At 44.3% G+C, this 17,498-nt stretch overlaps 1 protein-coding gene across 1 annotated transcript in view; it reads left to right on the plus strand.

The window, feature by feature from the left end:
* LOC140429721 (low-density lipoprotein receptor-related protein 2-like) overlaps positions 1–17,498 on the plus strand; it is a 31,395-nt gene that overhangs the window by 7,774 nt on the left and 6,123 nt on the right. Inside the window, exons 7-22 of the mRNA XM_072517053.1 lie at positions 1,315–1,483; positions 4,482–4,656; positions 5,086–5,293; positions 6,222–6,344; positions 7,304–7,417; positions 7,934–8,104; positions 8,321–8,536; positions 9,926–10,155; positions 10,725–10,854; positions 10,935–11,110; positions 11,911–12,097; positions 12,974–13,189; positions 14,709–14,892; positions 15,733–15,934; positions 16,009–16,170; positions 17,023–17,223. Of these exons, the coding sequence (XP_072373154.1) occupies positions 1,315–1,483; positions 4,482–4,656; positions 5,086–5,293; positions 6,222–6,344; positions 7,304–7,417; positions 7,934–8,104; positions 8,321–8,536; positions 9,926–10,155; positions 10,725–10,854; positions 10,935–11,110; positions 11,911–12,097; positions 12,974–13,189; positions 14,709–14,892; positions 15,733–15,934; positions 16,009–16,170; positions 17,023–17,223 (2,864 nt within the window). The remainder of the gene's footprint in view (positions 1–1,314; positions 1,484–4,481; positions 4,657–5,085; positions 5,294–6,221; positions 6,345–7,303; positions 7,418–7,933; positions 8,105–8,320; positions 8,537–9,925; positions 10,156–10,724; positions 10,855–10,934; positions 11,111–11,910; positions 12,098–12,973; positions 13,190–14,708; positions 14,893–15,732; positions 15,935–16,008; positions 16,171–17,022; positions 17,224–17,498) is intronic.

Raw genomic sequence — 17,498 nt, forward strand, 5'->3', positions numbered from 1 at the left:
GACTCATCCCTACTTCTGAACTCCAATCCTTCTTGCAATGAACACCAATGTGCTATTTACCTTCCTAATGCTTGCTTCACCCTTTCCACTGACTGGCATGTACCAGGACACCCAGATCTCTTTGTACATGCACCTAATATATCACCATTCTGTTAAGTGTATAACTTCACATTTAGCCACATTGTACTGCATCTGTCATGTTTTCCCACTCGCTAAAATCACTGAAGCCATCCTCCACTTGCATTCCACCCTGGTAAACTTGGAAATGTTGTTTGGTTCCATCATCCAGGGTAAGTTTTTTATATATATAAAGTGGGGCTTCACTGATCACTGCCTGCTGCTCAGTGGGAATAAATGGGCCTTGTTTCTCGTCTGCCAACCAATTCTGGGATTTGCATGGTTTGGCCCTGAGCAGTCATTTGGTCCACAGAGCCCATCCCCTTAGTGGACCACATCTTCCCTTGTAATTTGGGACCCTCTTGCTCTTGCCAAGGGATCCTGCACAAGATTGCTAATGAATCCTTTCTCATTGCACAGTACCCATCTAAAATGGCTTGTTAAGTCATCCAGTTGTACCCTTACTGAATGCATCTGATTTCTAACTTCCCTGTGTCTCCACTACTGGTTTAGGGGGCCTATAAGACAACCTCCACACATGTGTTTTCTACCCCTTGGGCATTTCACATCTCCCCATATCCTTCCTCACACAATGCTTTCATTTCCTCCTTTACTAACATTACTACCTCATTCCTTCCCTTTTCACCTCTTCAGTAATGCCCCTAAATGTTCAGTTCCAATTATAGCCCATCCTAATTGCCCTCCAGAGATGTTGATTTCCCCTGTAAGGGCTGAGATCTGAGGAGACCCATCAACAGCTAACCATCTTTAGGGGAATGTTTTAACCAGTGTTCTGGAGTTGCTGCAGTGCATCTTGGTGCAGGAGGGAAACGTGATGGATGAGATGCAAATCAAGCAGGTTGGATGATCAATGTTCTTGGAATTTCCTACACTGTGTCTCTCCTGACCCATGTGTAACAAACATCTGAATGTCTTGGTCATTGCATCTGGAGATGGTTGGGCCCAAGTGTTGAATTTCTCAGTTGCAGCTAATGGTAATAATGCTATCAATATTACACTTGTTATCAGAGTTGGGGGGTGGGGGCTAGAAGAGTGCGGAAAAACTATTCTTCTTTGGGTGTCTTCATTGATCTTGATCTCTCCTTCCATGCTTGCTCTGCTGCCACTTGGGTCTGTTTACACAATAAACCTAATGATGGTGACTTTACAATTGACTACATTTTAATCCTTATCCAGATGCCAAAGGAGTGACTAGTATAGCTTTTGACTGGTTCACCGGGCTAATTTTCTGGACCAACCACCTTGAGGAGAAAATTTGTGCTGGCCTGTCTAATGGCAATGGTTTTGTGACTATTCTGGAGAAGAATGTAAGGCCAGAGCAATTGGTGCTCTTTCCAGGAAAAAGGTAGGAAATTCTGCCATAGAATCGGGTTCCAAACACTCCTCCATTTGTTGGCTGAAGAAGATGCTCAGCAGATACATATTACTTCTATGTAACAGGCACATTGCTGATATAACATTGTGGGTGCAATTATCAAAGATGTGCTGCTGCCCAGGGAGGCCAGGAACAGTACAACTAATTAGTCCACTTAAAAAGGCCTCCAGGGTCTCACAGCAAATGAAGGCTCACCAGTCAATTTACTGGGATCATACGTCCCACCTACCCCTAACAAGGTCAAGCAATACTTTTGCACAGTCAACCCCACTCGGCTCACAGCCATAGCACTGAAGACTAGCCTCAAGACTATGGGTGCAGGGTATGTTGCCAGCAATGTGTGGCACCAAGGCCAACAATGCTAGGTTGGTGACTACAGTGCAGGCTCTGTTGCATGACGCAGCAGCATGAGTGACTGTGTTGTGCAGTCTGGCAGCCATGGCTGAGGGCATTGGCAGAATGTCCCACTCACTAGGGATGTGACCCAGTAGCTGGCTGACCTTCAGAACATGTTCCACTCAGATGGGAGTGGCCAAGGTTTTGCAGAGCTTCTCCCAGTCACAGATAGGCATTTCTGAGGCACTGCAGATGGGCTGTGCTCCAATCTTTGGAGGAGTGGGTGCCAACCCAGACCCTTCCTATGGAGTGGGGATTGTGGCCACCAGGTCTCCTGCGTTGCATCGGGCTACATCTTGCAGTTGGCACACAGGGTAGGATGGCATGGCTGTGCATATGCCAGGGCTCTGTCCCCCAGAGGACACCCGCCAGGGGCTTCAAAGGCCACGGGATGTGGTAAGCAGCTGGATGCTTCCACTTCCGATGTGCATCCTGGGGATATGACACATGGGCACCTAAACATAGTGGTAGAGCAAGGAAAGCTAAGCACGTTGAGGATCCCTAAGCACATTGAGGATCCCTGAGGGCACCTTTCATCCATAATGCAGGCTGGCCTCTGAACTTTGGGCCCATCTCTAGGCATTTTTCTCCCCCCGCCCCCCCCCTCAATGTCGAAGCTTGTATAGTTTTCCACCTGGGCAAACGGGGCATTTTGACGGATGTCAGATGCGCCTGTGCAATGCCACAAGTCTTACTCAAACCCTGGAATGATCCCAAGGCATAATGTCAGGGCTGTGATGGCCACAGGTGTGTTGTCCTTCCTCTGGTGCCACGTCTGAGCACGTGGTGCAGGTGTCGCACCAGAGCCTCCTGCAGCAAGGACCAGTGACTCTTTGCACCCTGGGGCATTGTAGGCCTTCCCCTCTAGGTTCCTCCCTGACCTGATGCATGGCAGTCCTTGGTGTGGGGAAGGTCCCTGCACATGGGCTGGCAGCCTGGCTTCTGCACTACTCGGGTGTGTTCTGTGGTATCCAAAATACTCAGTGTTCAATATCTAAGGAATTGGGCGAGGGTGTTATACTGGATAGCGGTGGATCCCACACCTGGAAGGCCCTAGCCATGCACTCTAGCTGCAATAGACCCCTGATACCCACACAACTTCACATGGACCAGGTGCTGGTCCCTTCACTGCACCCACCCACTGACCATCCGACATGTCCCCAGAGCTGTGTCATCCCCTGGGTGTTGGCTGCTACATCTGTGGTCTTGTTTGGCAGTCTGGCAGTGTCCAGGCATTGGAGTTTGATTGGGATGCTGCACTACGACTGCCAATTCCTTCTCAACAATAGCCTTCAGCTGCATGGCAAGCGGCCGCTGCAGTTGGCTTATGGGTGGTTGGTGTGGCAGATGGGCAGGGACAAGGGTTGTCCCTGGAACAGGTACACCGGATCCAGGGGTTGGCATGGTGGAGCAGCATGCAGTTGCTCCCTCCCAGATGAGGGTGCTCCACACTGACCAAGCAAGAGTGGCAAGCCCAGTGCCCCTGGGTTCTGCCTGTAAGCAAAGGTGGCTACTCACTATCTCTGCTCTCTGCAGAAGCCCATCTGCCAGGTTCATAAAGGAGTACTAATTGACACCAGCATGACCACTTGCTGGGGAATCTGTTAAATCACAGGAAGCATTGAATACCAGGTGGTTCACTTGTAAAATAGGGCTTAAAGTGGTGATAATTGGTTGTCATGCCACAGTAGGATTCCAATTTCATCTGCAGGAATGGACCGGTTTGGTTGCATACAAATCGGCATGGTTCTTGTTTTGCCTGCTAGCCTTCATTTCACTCCAGCAAGTATGCAACGAGGCCAGAGAATATCACTATATATAAAATTGTCGCATTTGCTCAAGCAATTGCAGCGAGGCCAGAGAATCTTGCATATCAAATTGTGCATTCTAAAAATGTAATTGATAGAAATATCGTCAAGTACGCAAATATCCCTGATTTAACCAGGGTAACAACTTTGCCATTAATGCTGTTCACATTTCAAGTGCTTCTACACTTTTCCATTTGTCAATTTGGATATTAAATGTTAATTTAATGAAGTAGCTTAGTGGTAAATCACTTTCTCTGCAGGGGAGAGCAGCTTGTTGGAACAAGCAACGTTTTGCTGCAGGTAATTGAGGTTGTGAACAATTACAGGATTTGGAGAGAAGCAGACTGGCCAGTGGCTCTGGAGAAAATTAAAAATGCTGTACTTGTCTGGCAGCAACTAGTTGCCTCTTGTTGGATAAATTGGACAGCCTCCTATGATTGCATGCTCATTTAATTCGTACCTTGGTGTTTGCCTAATGAGATTTTTCTTTTCTCTGGAAGATTGAGGAGTTCCACCCACCATTTTTAAACCAACAACTAGAGAATGTAACCATTTTTATTCAAAAGGAATGGAGGGCAATGTAATCACTTGGCTGGAGCTAAATTTGGAGCGGTGCAACTCGAGGACTAATTGGATAAGCCTTATTTGAAATAGTACATTTGATTGATAAAAGCACTTGAAAAGTAATTTGTGGGATTGGTGGGAAAGTAAGAGCAATCTTACCGCAAAAGCCCAGGAGTAAATCTGTGCTGTTGTGTTTTCAGTCGCATGTTCTGGGTAAACCAGAGAGACTATATGTACTCCAAGGTGCACATTGAGACAGCTGGAATGGATGGCTCTGGAAGAGAAGTAGCTGTGGTTCTTGATTCGGTGAAACCAATTGGACTGACTCTTGATTACTCAGTGGCGAGACTTTACTGGTTCAATAAAGACCATGAAGTAAGTACACTCCTGCATCATTGGGACACTCTGTAGGCAGATGTGATGGAGATTTTGGGGATAACTTTCCAGCTGGGTGGTTCAAAACCTAGCTTCATGGACAGTAATTGTAGTCCACAAATGCTCTCTTGCAGTTAAAGCAATCTTAGTCTTGTTTTTGTGCTTGAACTGGCCAAGAATGCATGGTTGAGCATTCCACTTTACACTGTAGCTACAGGCTGGCCATCTTCTGCTGGGTGATGCTCATGAAAATTGAAGGTATTGGTCCAGTGTCTGAGAACTTGATTGTGTGATTTTCCAGGTAGATCTTGAGGGGTGGAGGGAGGAGGAGAGAAAAATCAGTGTTTATCTCGGTGCAGCCTCTAAAAACAAATCCTAGCTGCATGTCGAAGCTGATGAATTAACACTTTTTTTTTGTATATTTTAAAGACTGTTGAAACGGCCAAGATAGATGGCAGTGAGAGATTCTCATTATTTGGCTTGGACATTAAACAACCTCAAGGATTTTCAACATTTGAAGGCTGGTTCTATTGGTCTGTGCCAGATAGGGTGCTACGTACATCCTACAAAAGACAGAAGGAGGTTTTGCTAGAACCTGCACTAGTTTCCATACTAGCTATAACACATCAACATCAAAGTAAGTACGGTGTTCATTTTTCCATGCATAGCTGTAATCTGAAAATATATATTTCGGGCAGAAACTTCAAACAGCTCTTTACCAACCATATCTCTACAAATGTTTTCCTCCATCAACGCCTCCCATTATCCATTTCGTTCATGTTGTTGCCCATGGGCATTAACCCCACTTTGAACTTTGGTGTCTCTGGCTCACCATAAACTAATATTGTGTTGCTGCATGGTCAGCTGATCTGGGAATGAGCAAACACTGCCTAATTTTGGCTATCTCTTAAAGTAGGAATGAAGTAACAAGGTCAGAATTTACTTGCATTAAGGATAGGTGCTTTGGTCTGAGGGTGTACAACTAGATTTGAAGTGAAATGTTCCTACGTTCTGAACTGGATTCACTTGCGTTTTCTATACTAATGTGCACACTTGAGTTCTATCTTGTTGACATTGTGCTGAATTTTAACCTTGGGTTCCAGTGAGCAGCTGAAGGATCATGCAAGATTTTAAGATGGACATTAACACAACATACAGAAGCCCATTTTTAACATTTGCCAGCTGTGAAGTAGGCACAATTGGTCTGCGGCTCTTTATTTCCAGCTACGCCACTGACTGCAGTGCTGCTTATCCTGGAGATCCTCCCTCTGGCTTCTCGCTTTCTTAAGCCCTCATGAACTTGCGCGCTCCCCCACTCACCGTTTTTGTGAATTCTGACCGTCGGGGTAGGAAAACCTGTAGCCTGATCTACGGACTGAAGTCCATCTAATGGGAATGTAAATCCATGTTGGCCTTGTATTGAGGGGCCTTGTATTGAGGTAGAGATGCCCTACTAACTTGCAACATCTCTCATTCTCTTGTGCTTTCATTTGAAGCAAGTTAATTCAAATTTAACTTTGAATTAACCTGTCACTAAATAAATTATCCTTTTTTTTTTTGAATAGTAGATACTCATCAGTGTCAAAACGCAGAATGCAGCCATATATGCTTGCTCTCTCCAGTGAACATTAAAGGCTACAAGTGCGCTTGTCCTCGAGGAACATTTCTAGTATCGGGAAAATGTGACGGTAAATTCATGACCATATTGATAACTGTTTGTTGAAATTATAAAATGGGTTGCCTGAATTTGACATGTGATTTGTGCAGGTTTAAGGATAACAATGCCAGTGTGGTTCTTTAATGACTAATCTAGTTAGTACTTTGTAGTACCAGTCTCTTTTGGATAAAAAAAATTAGGTTGCCAGAACTAGCCCAGCTTGCGTTGGTCCTATAAATGTGGCAATTTGTGTACTTAATCCTATTCTAAAGCTAGCCCCTTTTTTTTTTTTTAATGAGACATACCAGCCAACTTTCCAACACCATCCTAAGCCAACTCCCTCTGCCACTGCGCCTCTGAAACATGAAATATATTAAGTTTTTGTAATGCCAATCTGTACTTCAATCCCACTCCTAGCATTTCTGCCTTGGGTTATTCGCAGTACTGCAGTTGTCACAGGATCACTTTGGTACAGGCTTGCATTTTGACTGCAATAAGTAGGTTATTCATAAGAGGTTTGGTTCAAGCACTGAACCCTGCAGAGTACAAATTTCCTCTTCCTACATCTGTACCCTTTTATGATTCCTGTCCTTTTTTTTTTTTTTTAAAGACTGCTTTCCATTTGTTTAGGATATCTGAAGACTTTAAGCATCCGTTTTCTCAGCAAAAAGCAAAAATGGTCTCTAATTCAATTGATCAACTTTACCTCTTGTGCATGAAATGAGCTTAAAATTATCTCCTGGCTTCTCAATTCCTTTTTATTCGCATCAGTCTCTCTAACATCAGCTGTTGGATAGGAATTTCATTCTAAATTCCTGTATTTGTAGCTGTGCTGTTTCTTTCTACAGTATAATTAACTTGCATTTGAAGCATAGTTTCTCCTATTCAATTGAAACCAAATGATCAACCTTCCATGCTCCATTTCCTACTTTTCAAGTCTCTGAATCCTGCACCTTGAGTAACAATAGATGTAACTCTTCAAACTTGCAGGAAACCGCTCTATGTGCACAATTAATAATGGAGGCTGCTCAAAATATGACATCTGTGTGCAACACACTAATGGGGTTTACTGCATTTGTCCAGCAGATGAGGACTGTTCTCCGGGTAGGTAAACGCTTAATCTAAATTTTCTGGTGCTGGACACTGGCTTGTCAACTAAAGACTGGTGCTGGACATTTCCATTGTTGTAGCAGCCATGTTCTGAAATTGGGACAGTTTGTGATGCATTTGTGGGTTCAATTCCTGTACTGGCTGAAATTACTCATGAAGGTCCCATCTTAATGTTGCCCCTTTTTTGAGGTGTTGTGACCCTCTGGCTAAATCGCCACCAGTCTGCTCAAAAGGGAGAGCTGCCTGGTCCTCTGGATCGTCTAAATGGTTGAATCAAAGACTTGCAGATGACTCCGACCTACAGCACACCAATGTTCTACAACTGATTTTTATGCTACCTGAGCTAATCGTTGTTCCAACTGTTTCTCTGAAATCCAATTTGGTCAGCCACACAAGTTGTGCTCTCTGTATTATAACTGTCGGATTAGCATTTTTTTTCTTCAAATACAATAGCCCCAGGTGCAGTTGCTTCCAGGGTACAGAATGACTTTGATTTTGTTTGTTCTCTAGATACTTGGGAAGTTCAGCAGGACTCGCGTTCAACATTGCAGTGTGACCGTACCTTCTTTCTTTGTGAAGATGGAACCGAGTGTGTCAGCCTCGACTACAAGTGTGATGGTGACCAAGACTGTCCTGATGGGTCTGATGAGATTGGGTGTTCAGATGTATGCGATGAACCAGGTAACTATCCACAGTTCTGAGACTGTCCAATCGCTGCTTTCTGAAATGAGAAGACCCAAAACTGAACCTCTTCTCTTGCATACAATGCTAATATGTCCCTGAAATGCAGGACAATTGGCATGACACTGGCAAAGAGGGTTATGCCAATAATTGGCATCTCGTTCACTTTTCCATGGGCTTCATTTTTTTCATGGGCTATTTCTTCTTTTCCTTCAGATTCATTTCAATGTTTAATTGGGACGAGATGTGTTCTGGGGGAACTACGCTGTGATGGTATTGAGCACTGTCCAGATGGATCTGATGAAATGAACTGCATGGAAGTGACAGACACTTGTGGTTTCTGGTGTGATGATCACCAGAGATGTATTCCTTCTGACTGGATATGTGATGGCAGTCATGACTGTACTGATGAAACTGATGAATTTGGATGTGGTAAGATGAGCCAGTTCTACCCCTCCCTGCACCCGCAGACTTTGGGACTTCTCCAAATGGCTATGCACTTGCTCAAATGTTGCTGACATCCCCTCCTGAATGCCATGCTGTGTCCTATCCCCTCCTGAATGCCATGCTGTGTCCTATCATCTGCATCAGCTCTACCTTGTCCAAGTCTCAACATCTGATGGGGATCCAGCAGACCTCTGCACCCCCCCTCCCCCCCGATCATTCTGTGCTCCAACTGATGAGCATCAACAACTATGGAGCTCACTAGATTGTGCCCCAGAAGCCCCTCCACCAATGTTGCCCTCCAGAGGCATGGCAACTGACACCTCAATGGTGCTCTCCTGGAGGTGGTCTCTGGGTGGGGGGAGGCAAGGAGAAAAGAGGGAGGGAGAACTACTCTGGGTGGAAGATGGACACCAGTCTGTACGGGAAGAATCATTTTCTGACATGCACAACTCCCTTTGAGACGGGTCATCTGGGTGAAGGGGCAGTGGATCCTCACCTGTGCAGGCCAAACCCGGTGATTGCTCCCCTCAGACCACCCCACTTATTTCCAGGGCCTGACCAGAGGTGAGGACTCTGACCTCTGGGCTCTGCCCCCATTATAAGCAGCAAAGGGCCATCCTCTCCTGCAGGGACAGAGGGCAGTGTGTGAGCTGCGCACACTTCTCAGGGGGGTCCATAGCAGGTGGTATGTGTGGGCACTGGACATGAAGGGGCTGTGATGGTGGGTGCCAGTGTTCTGATGAGCACTAATCAGTTGGGGGGGGGGGGGGGGGGGGGGGGGCAGATTTGTTGGGGGGGGGGGGGGGGGGGCAGATTTGTTGGGAGGGGGTCTGGGAATTTAATGGGTGGAACTGATGCCAGGAGAGGGATGGGAACTGCAGCCCTAGAGGTTGGTCTTCTGACATTGGACAGTGGTCCTCCTAGTAATGCTGCCCATACGACTGCAGCCTTGCTGGCCCTGCTGCTTATCTTCCAACCCCCTCACTAACAGGATGCCCTTGTATATCTTATCAATGGCATCAAAGAAGCCTGGCAAGGTCAGCATCTCCAGCTCTGAGCAGGTCTGTGCTGCCATGCTTGTATTGATGGGGCTTGCTCTTGTTCACGACAAGAGGCTAATGGAAAGAAGTGTGTGGGGGCTCACTTTCAGCATGGAGTGCTGTTAAATACAAGCTGTGAGCGCACCAGCACAGCTGTCCTCAACACACCCAAGATGACACTTGCGTTCCATTGAGTCCAAATAACCTATTGTACAATGAAACATTTTGAAAATGCTAACCTTTGTATTGGTGTTCAGTAAATCTCTGGTGTTTATTTGCTGCTATCCTGTGGGAAATGATTCCTTTTTTTAAAGCTTTTTCTGTTTGTATCTAGGGTGTGGCAGTGATGACTTCAGCTGTGGTGATGGCCAATGTGTATCTTTAGCTTTCCGCTGTGATTTGAAATATGACTGCAGGGATCACTCGGATGAGCACAATTGTCCAAAACTAAAGAAAGTTCCCTGCAAACCTGATGAGGTGATGTGCCCTGTCAGTGAGGAGTGCATAATAAAGGAATGGTGGTGTGATGACTATATGGACTGTGAAGATGGGATGGATGAACAGGTAAACAAATGCCTTGCATCAGCCTCTTGCTTTCCAGACAATAAGTGGGAGGTAATTATTTGCCTTGTTTAGCTAAATGAGTCACTAGTGCAGACAAGCAACCTGAATCGCCTAATGTGAAGCTGAGCTGACTTCCCCCCCCCCCCCCCCCCCCCCCCCACCCCCGGGTTATCTCAGCAGCACACTCTTGGCAGTATAATTCTCTACTCTGGTTATTTGTCAATGGAATTTCCCATTGAGGCCACCAGGAAACTCTAGGGAGGTGGTCGGTCACTGCTGGAAGGAAGATCCTCAATGGCCAGAGAAATCCGGCCAATAGCAACAGCGGCTTGACAGATCTCTGGGGGTGCCTAGGAATGACTCCGACGCTTTCCAGGAAGATTTCCAATTGGTGTTTCCAAACCATTAGGACACAGCGGAGCAAGAATACCTTCAGTAAAAATTTAGATGTGTTGATCTAGGTCAGTTAAATGGTACTAGGTCAATGTTGCTTATTCCACAAATTAGCAATTCATGGGTATTGCATTGTTGCCCAATATTTTGGGTTTACTTTTTTTTCCTCTTCTCAGAACTGCAAACTTTCAGAAGTGAAATGCAGAGAATTTCAGTGGCTGTGCAGAGACCACTCTCAATGTATTCCAGATTTCTGGCATTGTGATGGACAGAAAGACTGTATAGATGGCAGTGATGAGAGTAATTGTGAGTATAAGGTCTTATCTTGTCCATTTTGGCCTTGTATAGTGCGTGTAGGAATCAGTTTGTATAACTTCTGCCCTTAGGCCAGCCAAGGCCATGCAGGAGCTCTGAATTCCAATGTACTATGTTGGAGTGCATCAACATGAGTTTGGCCTGTAATGAGGAGAATGACTGTGCAGATGGTTCGGACGAGGGTGGAAGCTGTAATCAGAAATGCAACAACTGTACGCACATGTGTTACAAGACACCACGTGGACCTGTAAGTATTTTGTGGGAGGCAAAATCTCAGTAGAATGACCTGAATTTTAATCTGTGTTATACCTAGACTAATACAAAACCGCACCTGAATATTTGTGTCCTTCATGACAAATGACCCATGTTCATCTAGGACATTTGGTAGGGTTTTGGTAGGGTTCTGGTGGGTATGTAGGTGACTTCTGAATAAAGTCTGTCTAGAGGTTTCTCTGGCAAATAAGACTGGATACGCACTTGCATTTTCCTCCTCATTGCAATTTTTCTCTGCCTCTGCTTACTTGCTAAGGAGACTGCACCACTTATCTGGTTATACCTGGTGCAAATATCCTGGGACCGCTTCTCCCCAGGGATTGTAGTGCTACTTTGACCACACTTTTAAGCTTTCCATAGGTTTGATTTGGTGAATGAACATCAAGCATTCTGGTTACCTGACCAGCCCAACCTGGATATTGATGCAATGCTAACGACTGGTCGTCTTTTTTTTTGTTCTCTATTCAGAAAACCATTAAAGCTCATTCATTCTGTCATCTGATTGAAGAGACAGCTGGTACTGCTGTGGAATCTCTAAGATGTACCTCACTTGCCAATCCGCCAGTCAATTTGTTGTCCCCGCTGCCATTTGGGAGATGTTTTAGTTTAGACCTGCCTTCCTATAAGAAATGCCTGCTAGGGATGTGCACACTCTGGCAAATCTGTCTAACTCTGCCTCCAGGCCTAAAGCTGAATATTGTAATGCGAGGCAGTCACATTTGTTGGGGAAACGTGCTGATCTATAGCTTGTATAACTTTTTTTTTCTGTTGCAGAAATGTGGCTGTGAGAGTGGGTTTAAGCTTATGACTGACTTGTCAATGTGTGTTGATGTTGATGAATGTAAAGAATTACCAACCAGACCATGCAGCCAAATATGTCTTAATATGAATGGGACATATCACTGCAATTGTCACACTGGTTTTCTGCTTCACCATGATGGACACAGCTGTAAAGTAACAGGTAGGAACAACTTGCCAGAGAGTACTCCGACTCCAAGACTCCACTAAATTTTAGTTCTGGTTAAGTGTCCCTAGAAGTATAACTGTCTTGGTAACAGGAACCTCCTTGGATACTGCTAAGCCATGTTCCAGCTAAAAATGTAACACCGGGATGATGAAGCAAAAAAAAACCTGAGGTTTGGGGTGGATTGCACCTGGACTAATCCCAACTGAGATACTAGAGATGGTCTTTTATTAAAAGAAATCGAGGCTAAATGCCAGAAATACCTTGTTAGAATGACCAAGCCAAACCTCGTGGAGGTCTTTGTCTGATCAGATGCAAGTTTGTTTCTTGCTCAACTTGGGGTTTCATTCAAGAAGCTGAACACCTTGCAGATTTCTTGCACCCATTTAAAGGGCCAATCCGATCAGTTTGACCAGGAAAGCAGGCAAGGCTGTTTGTTAAATTAACTTGTACCAAGTTTGTCATAAGTGCCCAACCCCTTTGCAGGTGAAAAAACAAAGCCACCTCCTAGAGTTTTAATCTTTGATCTGCTATATGAAACTGCACTTCCATTTATTCTAAACCTCAGTCTTTTTTTAGCCCAGTATCCACAACTTGCCTGTGTATCCAATCATACGTTATTGCTTTTCCCACTTTAAATTCACCGGTTGGTCTTCAATAACCATTTCAAGTAATGTCTGGAAATGTCCCCAGACCAGCTATCAAACATTTTGCCACATTGGTGAGTATCAATTGTGGTCTGATTCTAATTTTGGTATTACTGCAAATGCCCTGCCCTTTTTTTTTCTTAATTTTTTTTAATTCCATGCACTGACTGCTACGTCCAGTATCTGGTCATCGGTTAATTTTGTCTTTCATTTTTCTAAAATGTAGGTGCTGAGCCAGTTCTTCTTGTATCCATTCAGCATGACATAGTGTTGTATGGATTGCACAGTGCTAAAAAGGAGATTCTTCCAGCTATTGCAAAAAATGCTATCTTCTCCATGGACTATGACCAGAAGGAGAAAGTAGTTTTTTGGGTTGACACCTATTCTGAAAGTATAAAGTGGATGAAGCTAGATCAACAAGATAAGGGAACACTCGTCAAAGGTCAGTTTATAAAATTGAGCTAGCTTTACTCTTTAGTCAATCAAATTAGACCAAAAGCAGAATACTAAATCTGGAAATATTGCTGTGCAGCATCCAGTGTTTCGGTGTAGGTGGGTTACGGTTTCATCAGAGCCTCAAATGTAATTAGTACTTGGTCTGCATGATTCCACTATTAAACCATACAAGGGTTTATTTCCTAGTAAAACAAATGCTGGAAACCAGGTTAGCTCTGGAGAATGAATGGCTGGATGTTTGCAATAAAACCTCTCCTGGTAACTTAGTGTCTGAAATCAGGTTACATTGGGAAATCTCCTTACAGAAGCTCTGACCCTGGAAAATAATTTGTAAATTTTATTCTTTGCTTGCTGATTTGAGTGCTTCAGTATTGGCTACTTGCCCTGTTTGATGTCACTCTGCATTTAATCACATTCTTAACTTTATTTGGTTCAAACAAATATGCATTAGAAGATCGAGAATGATGACCTGGTTACCGAAGGATATTAAGTAAAATTGGGGCAAATGTTCAGTGGTGGATTTGTAAAATTATTTTAAACAAAACTGATTCTTTAATGGGATTGCAGGTGCATTATTTTGTATTCATAGATTATCATAGAATTTACAGTGCAGAAGGAGGCCATTTGGCCCATCGAGTCTGCACCGGCTCTTGGGAAGAGCACCCTACCCAAGGTCAACACCTCCACCGCCCTATCCCCATAACCCCATAACCCCACCCAACACGAAGGGCAATTTTGGACACTAATGTCAATTTATCATGGCCAATCCACCTAACCTGCACATCTTTAGACCGTGGGAGGAAACCGGAGAACCCGGAGGAAACCCACGCAGACACTGAGAACATGCAGACTCCGCACAGTGACCCAAGCCAGAATCGAACCTGGGACCCTGGAGCTGTGAAGCAATTGTGCTATCCACAATGCTACCGTGCTGCCCCAGGATGAGACTTGCTTCCCAATTGATATGGGAGGCTAGGACCATCGAATGGAGAGACTTTGGGCATTTAAATTTTCAGACTTGTGGAGTGATTTAATGGAAATTATTACTATTAAAAGTGACTCTGCTGAAATTTATAGGCATGGTGCCAGGGGCCCCTGATCTCCTGGGCAACCCAGTGCCAATGCTAAACAGCACCTGCTCGTGGCACTGGATGAAGTAAACTTATTCCATGTTAACTGCCCACTTGAATATGCAGATGTGGATCCTGACCTCTTTGGGCAGAATCTAGATCTGTGACTAGGCTGGCAAATCTCATGCTGAATCAGGTAAGTGAGGCTGATAGATTGAGCCCATGTGTGGTAAAGCTATTTAAAAGGGTATTCATACTGGAACAGCATAATGCACAGGTTTGCTATTGACACATCTGCTGAATGGCTGCTCTGATTTATATTTTGGTTCGGTAGTGAAACTGGAGATCATCCAAATGATCCTTCTGGGAACAATAATAATCCAAGCAGAGTGAGGAACATTCTACACGTTTCTAATTCACTTCTATACCCTGCAGGAATCCAGTCTGACTGTATAGCTGTGGACTGGGTAGGCCGACACCTTTATTGGACTGATGGAGTTGCTGGTTGTATTCTGGCAGCCAATTTGGACTTTGCATGGAATGGACCTCGGGATATTACTGTTGTAGTTGACACTGCTGTAGACCAACCTCATTCTTTGGTGCTGCAACCACTTAATGGGTGAGACTTTAATTAAATTTGAAGTTGGACATTCAAGTCCATGCCTGCATATTGTTTAATCTTGTAGCTGGAGATGCCAGACAATTTTACTCTACGTTGCTAATGCTAAGCTAGTGTATAAATTTTACACAACACTGTTCCATTTTGATAGTGTGGTGAATGTTTCAAATTATGTAATTGGTGCAGTATGGATCAAAAGCCTGGGTTAGTATGTGATTACTGCAGTTATATTTTTTGCAAGTCTTGGTTTGAAGAGCAGCTGGACTTTTTGGAGAGGTGCAGTGTGTGAAACTAAGATCACACATTCCAGCATGAATACTTGCTGTAAAGTTGGGCTGATGGTCAATCAGTTTGATCTGTGAACCGACTAGCAGCTGCACTAGTTGCAAAGATTTTTATGCCTCTGTTAAAATTTTTTGCATGTGACCAGTCTTCCTGAAGCTGGCACATTGACACAGGCAACAATCTGCCAGCTATTTTTCAATACACTTTTAAAACAACAGCAAGTACTCTTGAGCCTGCTTAAAGTAGATTGTGACCAGAGATGGCTGTTTTGGAGTGGGAGATGAACATCAATTGGGATTGTTTCATAACTTACTGTATTTATGATTGAAGTTAGTAATATACCATATCTCTATTTGTAAAATAGTATTTTCTGTCTGGCATCCCAGCAACTGTTGGAGTCTGGGATCATGATGGTCAGTTAATCATCATGGAGAGGGAATGTCTAATTTTTAATAAATCTAGAATAAGTGTTGCAAATTTATTTGCTTACCCAAGACTGATAACTGGGGCATCATAGCATGTGTCAAAGGCAATCTTTGTTCTTCTACAATGTAGGCTAATGTACTGGACTGAAATTGGAAGTGAGCCACACATTGAGAGAGCAGGCATGGATGGAACAAACAGGAAACTCCTTGTTAAAAGTGGGCTTGGTTGGCCAACTAGCTTGACTCTCGACCTGATTGGCAGGAAATTACTGTGGGCTGATGGCAAGTTACATTGTATTGGTGTAGCTAATTTGGATGGCACAGATATGAAGGTACAGAATTTGGATTTTAAACTGCTAATTGTCACTCAACCATGAAATTAAATTAACAAATTGTTTTCTAACAGCTGTTCCAGCTTGTGCATACTCGCAGACCATTTGCTGTAGCTGTGTTTGAGGATGAAATCTACTGGTCTGATGTGGAGTTGAGGACTGTTCAAAAAGCTGACCGATTGGGAAAGAACAGGACTGTCCTCCTGAAACGCAATGTTCAACCATATGGATTAAAGGTAGTGTTTTAATTTAATTGTATGGCAGAGAGGTTTAATGGGTAACAAATCTGTGAATATGCCAAACTAGATCTCTGTGGTGCAGAAGGAGTCCATTTGGCTAAGCACTGACTCTCCCAAGGCCCAGTGCCCCACATCCCTGTAATCCCACCCCACATCCCTGTAATCCCACCTATCCTTTGGATACCAGGGATAATTTCACTTTGCCTATCCACTTAACCTGCATATCTTTAGGCTGTGGAGCACCTGGAAGAAGCTCATACAAACTGTCACCGAAGGTCTGAATGGAACCCAGGTCCCTAGTGCTGAGGAAGCAGTGCTTGCCACTATACGATCCAGTTGACCAGTATGTGGATAATCTTCATCCCCGTCCCTGGTTCCAATTACTATCCATTGTTCAAGGCAGGAGTACCAAATTGCCTGTTTCTCTTTGCCAAATTACAATGGAACGGAATGTCACAGCACCCCAGTGCATGAGCAGTTATTGGGCTGATGAGGTTGATTATTTGCTTTGCTATGGCTACATGGGGCTAGAAAAAATATATAATTGACTGTTTATGCACTGCTCCAGAGGTCACTTCACCTTGGACCAAAACCTGCTATCCTGTGTCCCCTGACTAGTTGACCAATCCCAGATTCCTAGTCTTTCCATGGTTTTCTCCCAACTTGGAGACAACTTTTGCTTTTACAAAAGCTAATTTTACAATGGACTGCATTTCAAGCTTCAAAGCAGCATTTGCTGAGCCCAGGTGTATTTGTTTGTAATCCTGATGTGAACTAAGTAATGCTGAAAATACCTTTTGAATAAAAGCAAACCGTATTCTCTCCATATTCTATTTCTACGATCTACAGGTGATGCATGAGGTTCTGCAGCCCCAGGCATTGAGTCAATGTGACAAAATGGGATGTAAGCATTTCTGTTTGTTAGGCCCTGGATTGAAGGGGAGCTGCCGATGTGGACAGGGCATGTTGCTCGCTGACGATGGTGTGACCTGCATGAAATCTGCTGATGAGCCTTTTCTCCTTGTGATCTCTCCCACTGTTCTTACTCTGGTAAGAACTGAGGATATAACCTACAGCATCTTCCTTGACCACATGATGACCTGAATAGCTGTAGTCACATCTGTAATTGTAGGAAACAGTAAATCTGAACAGCAATATTGGTCCAGACTTGCCTAGTTTTATTCCGCCCCCCCCTTTACAGGCTGGTTGTGGGGGTGCAACCCATGCAGACATGGGGAGACTGTGCAAACTCCACACTTTGACCTAGGTCCTCAAGGATAGGCTGCACCAATTCCCAGAATAAATTAGAGTACCCAATTCATTTT

Source organism: Scyliorhinus torazame, chromosome 9 (genome assembly GCF_047496885.1).
Source record: "Scyliorhinus torazame isolate Kashiwa2021f chromosome 9, sScyTor2.1, whole genome shotgun sequence".
Lineage (NCBI taxonomy): Eukaryota > Metazoa > Chordata > Chondrichthyes > Carcharhiniformes > Scyliorhinidae > Scyliorhinus > Scyliorhinus torazame.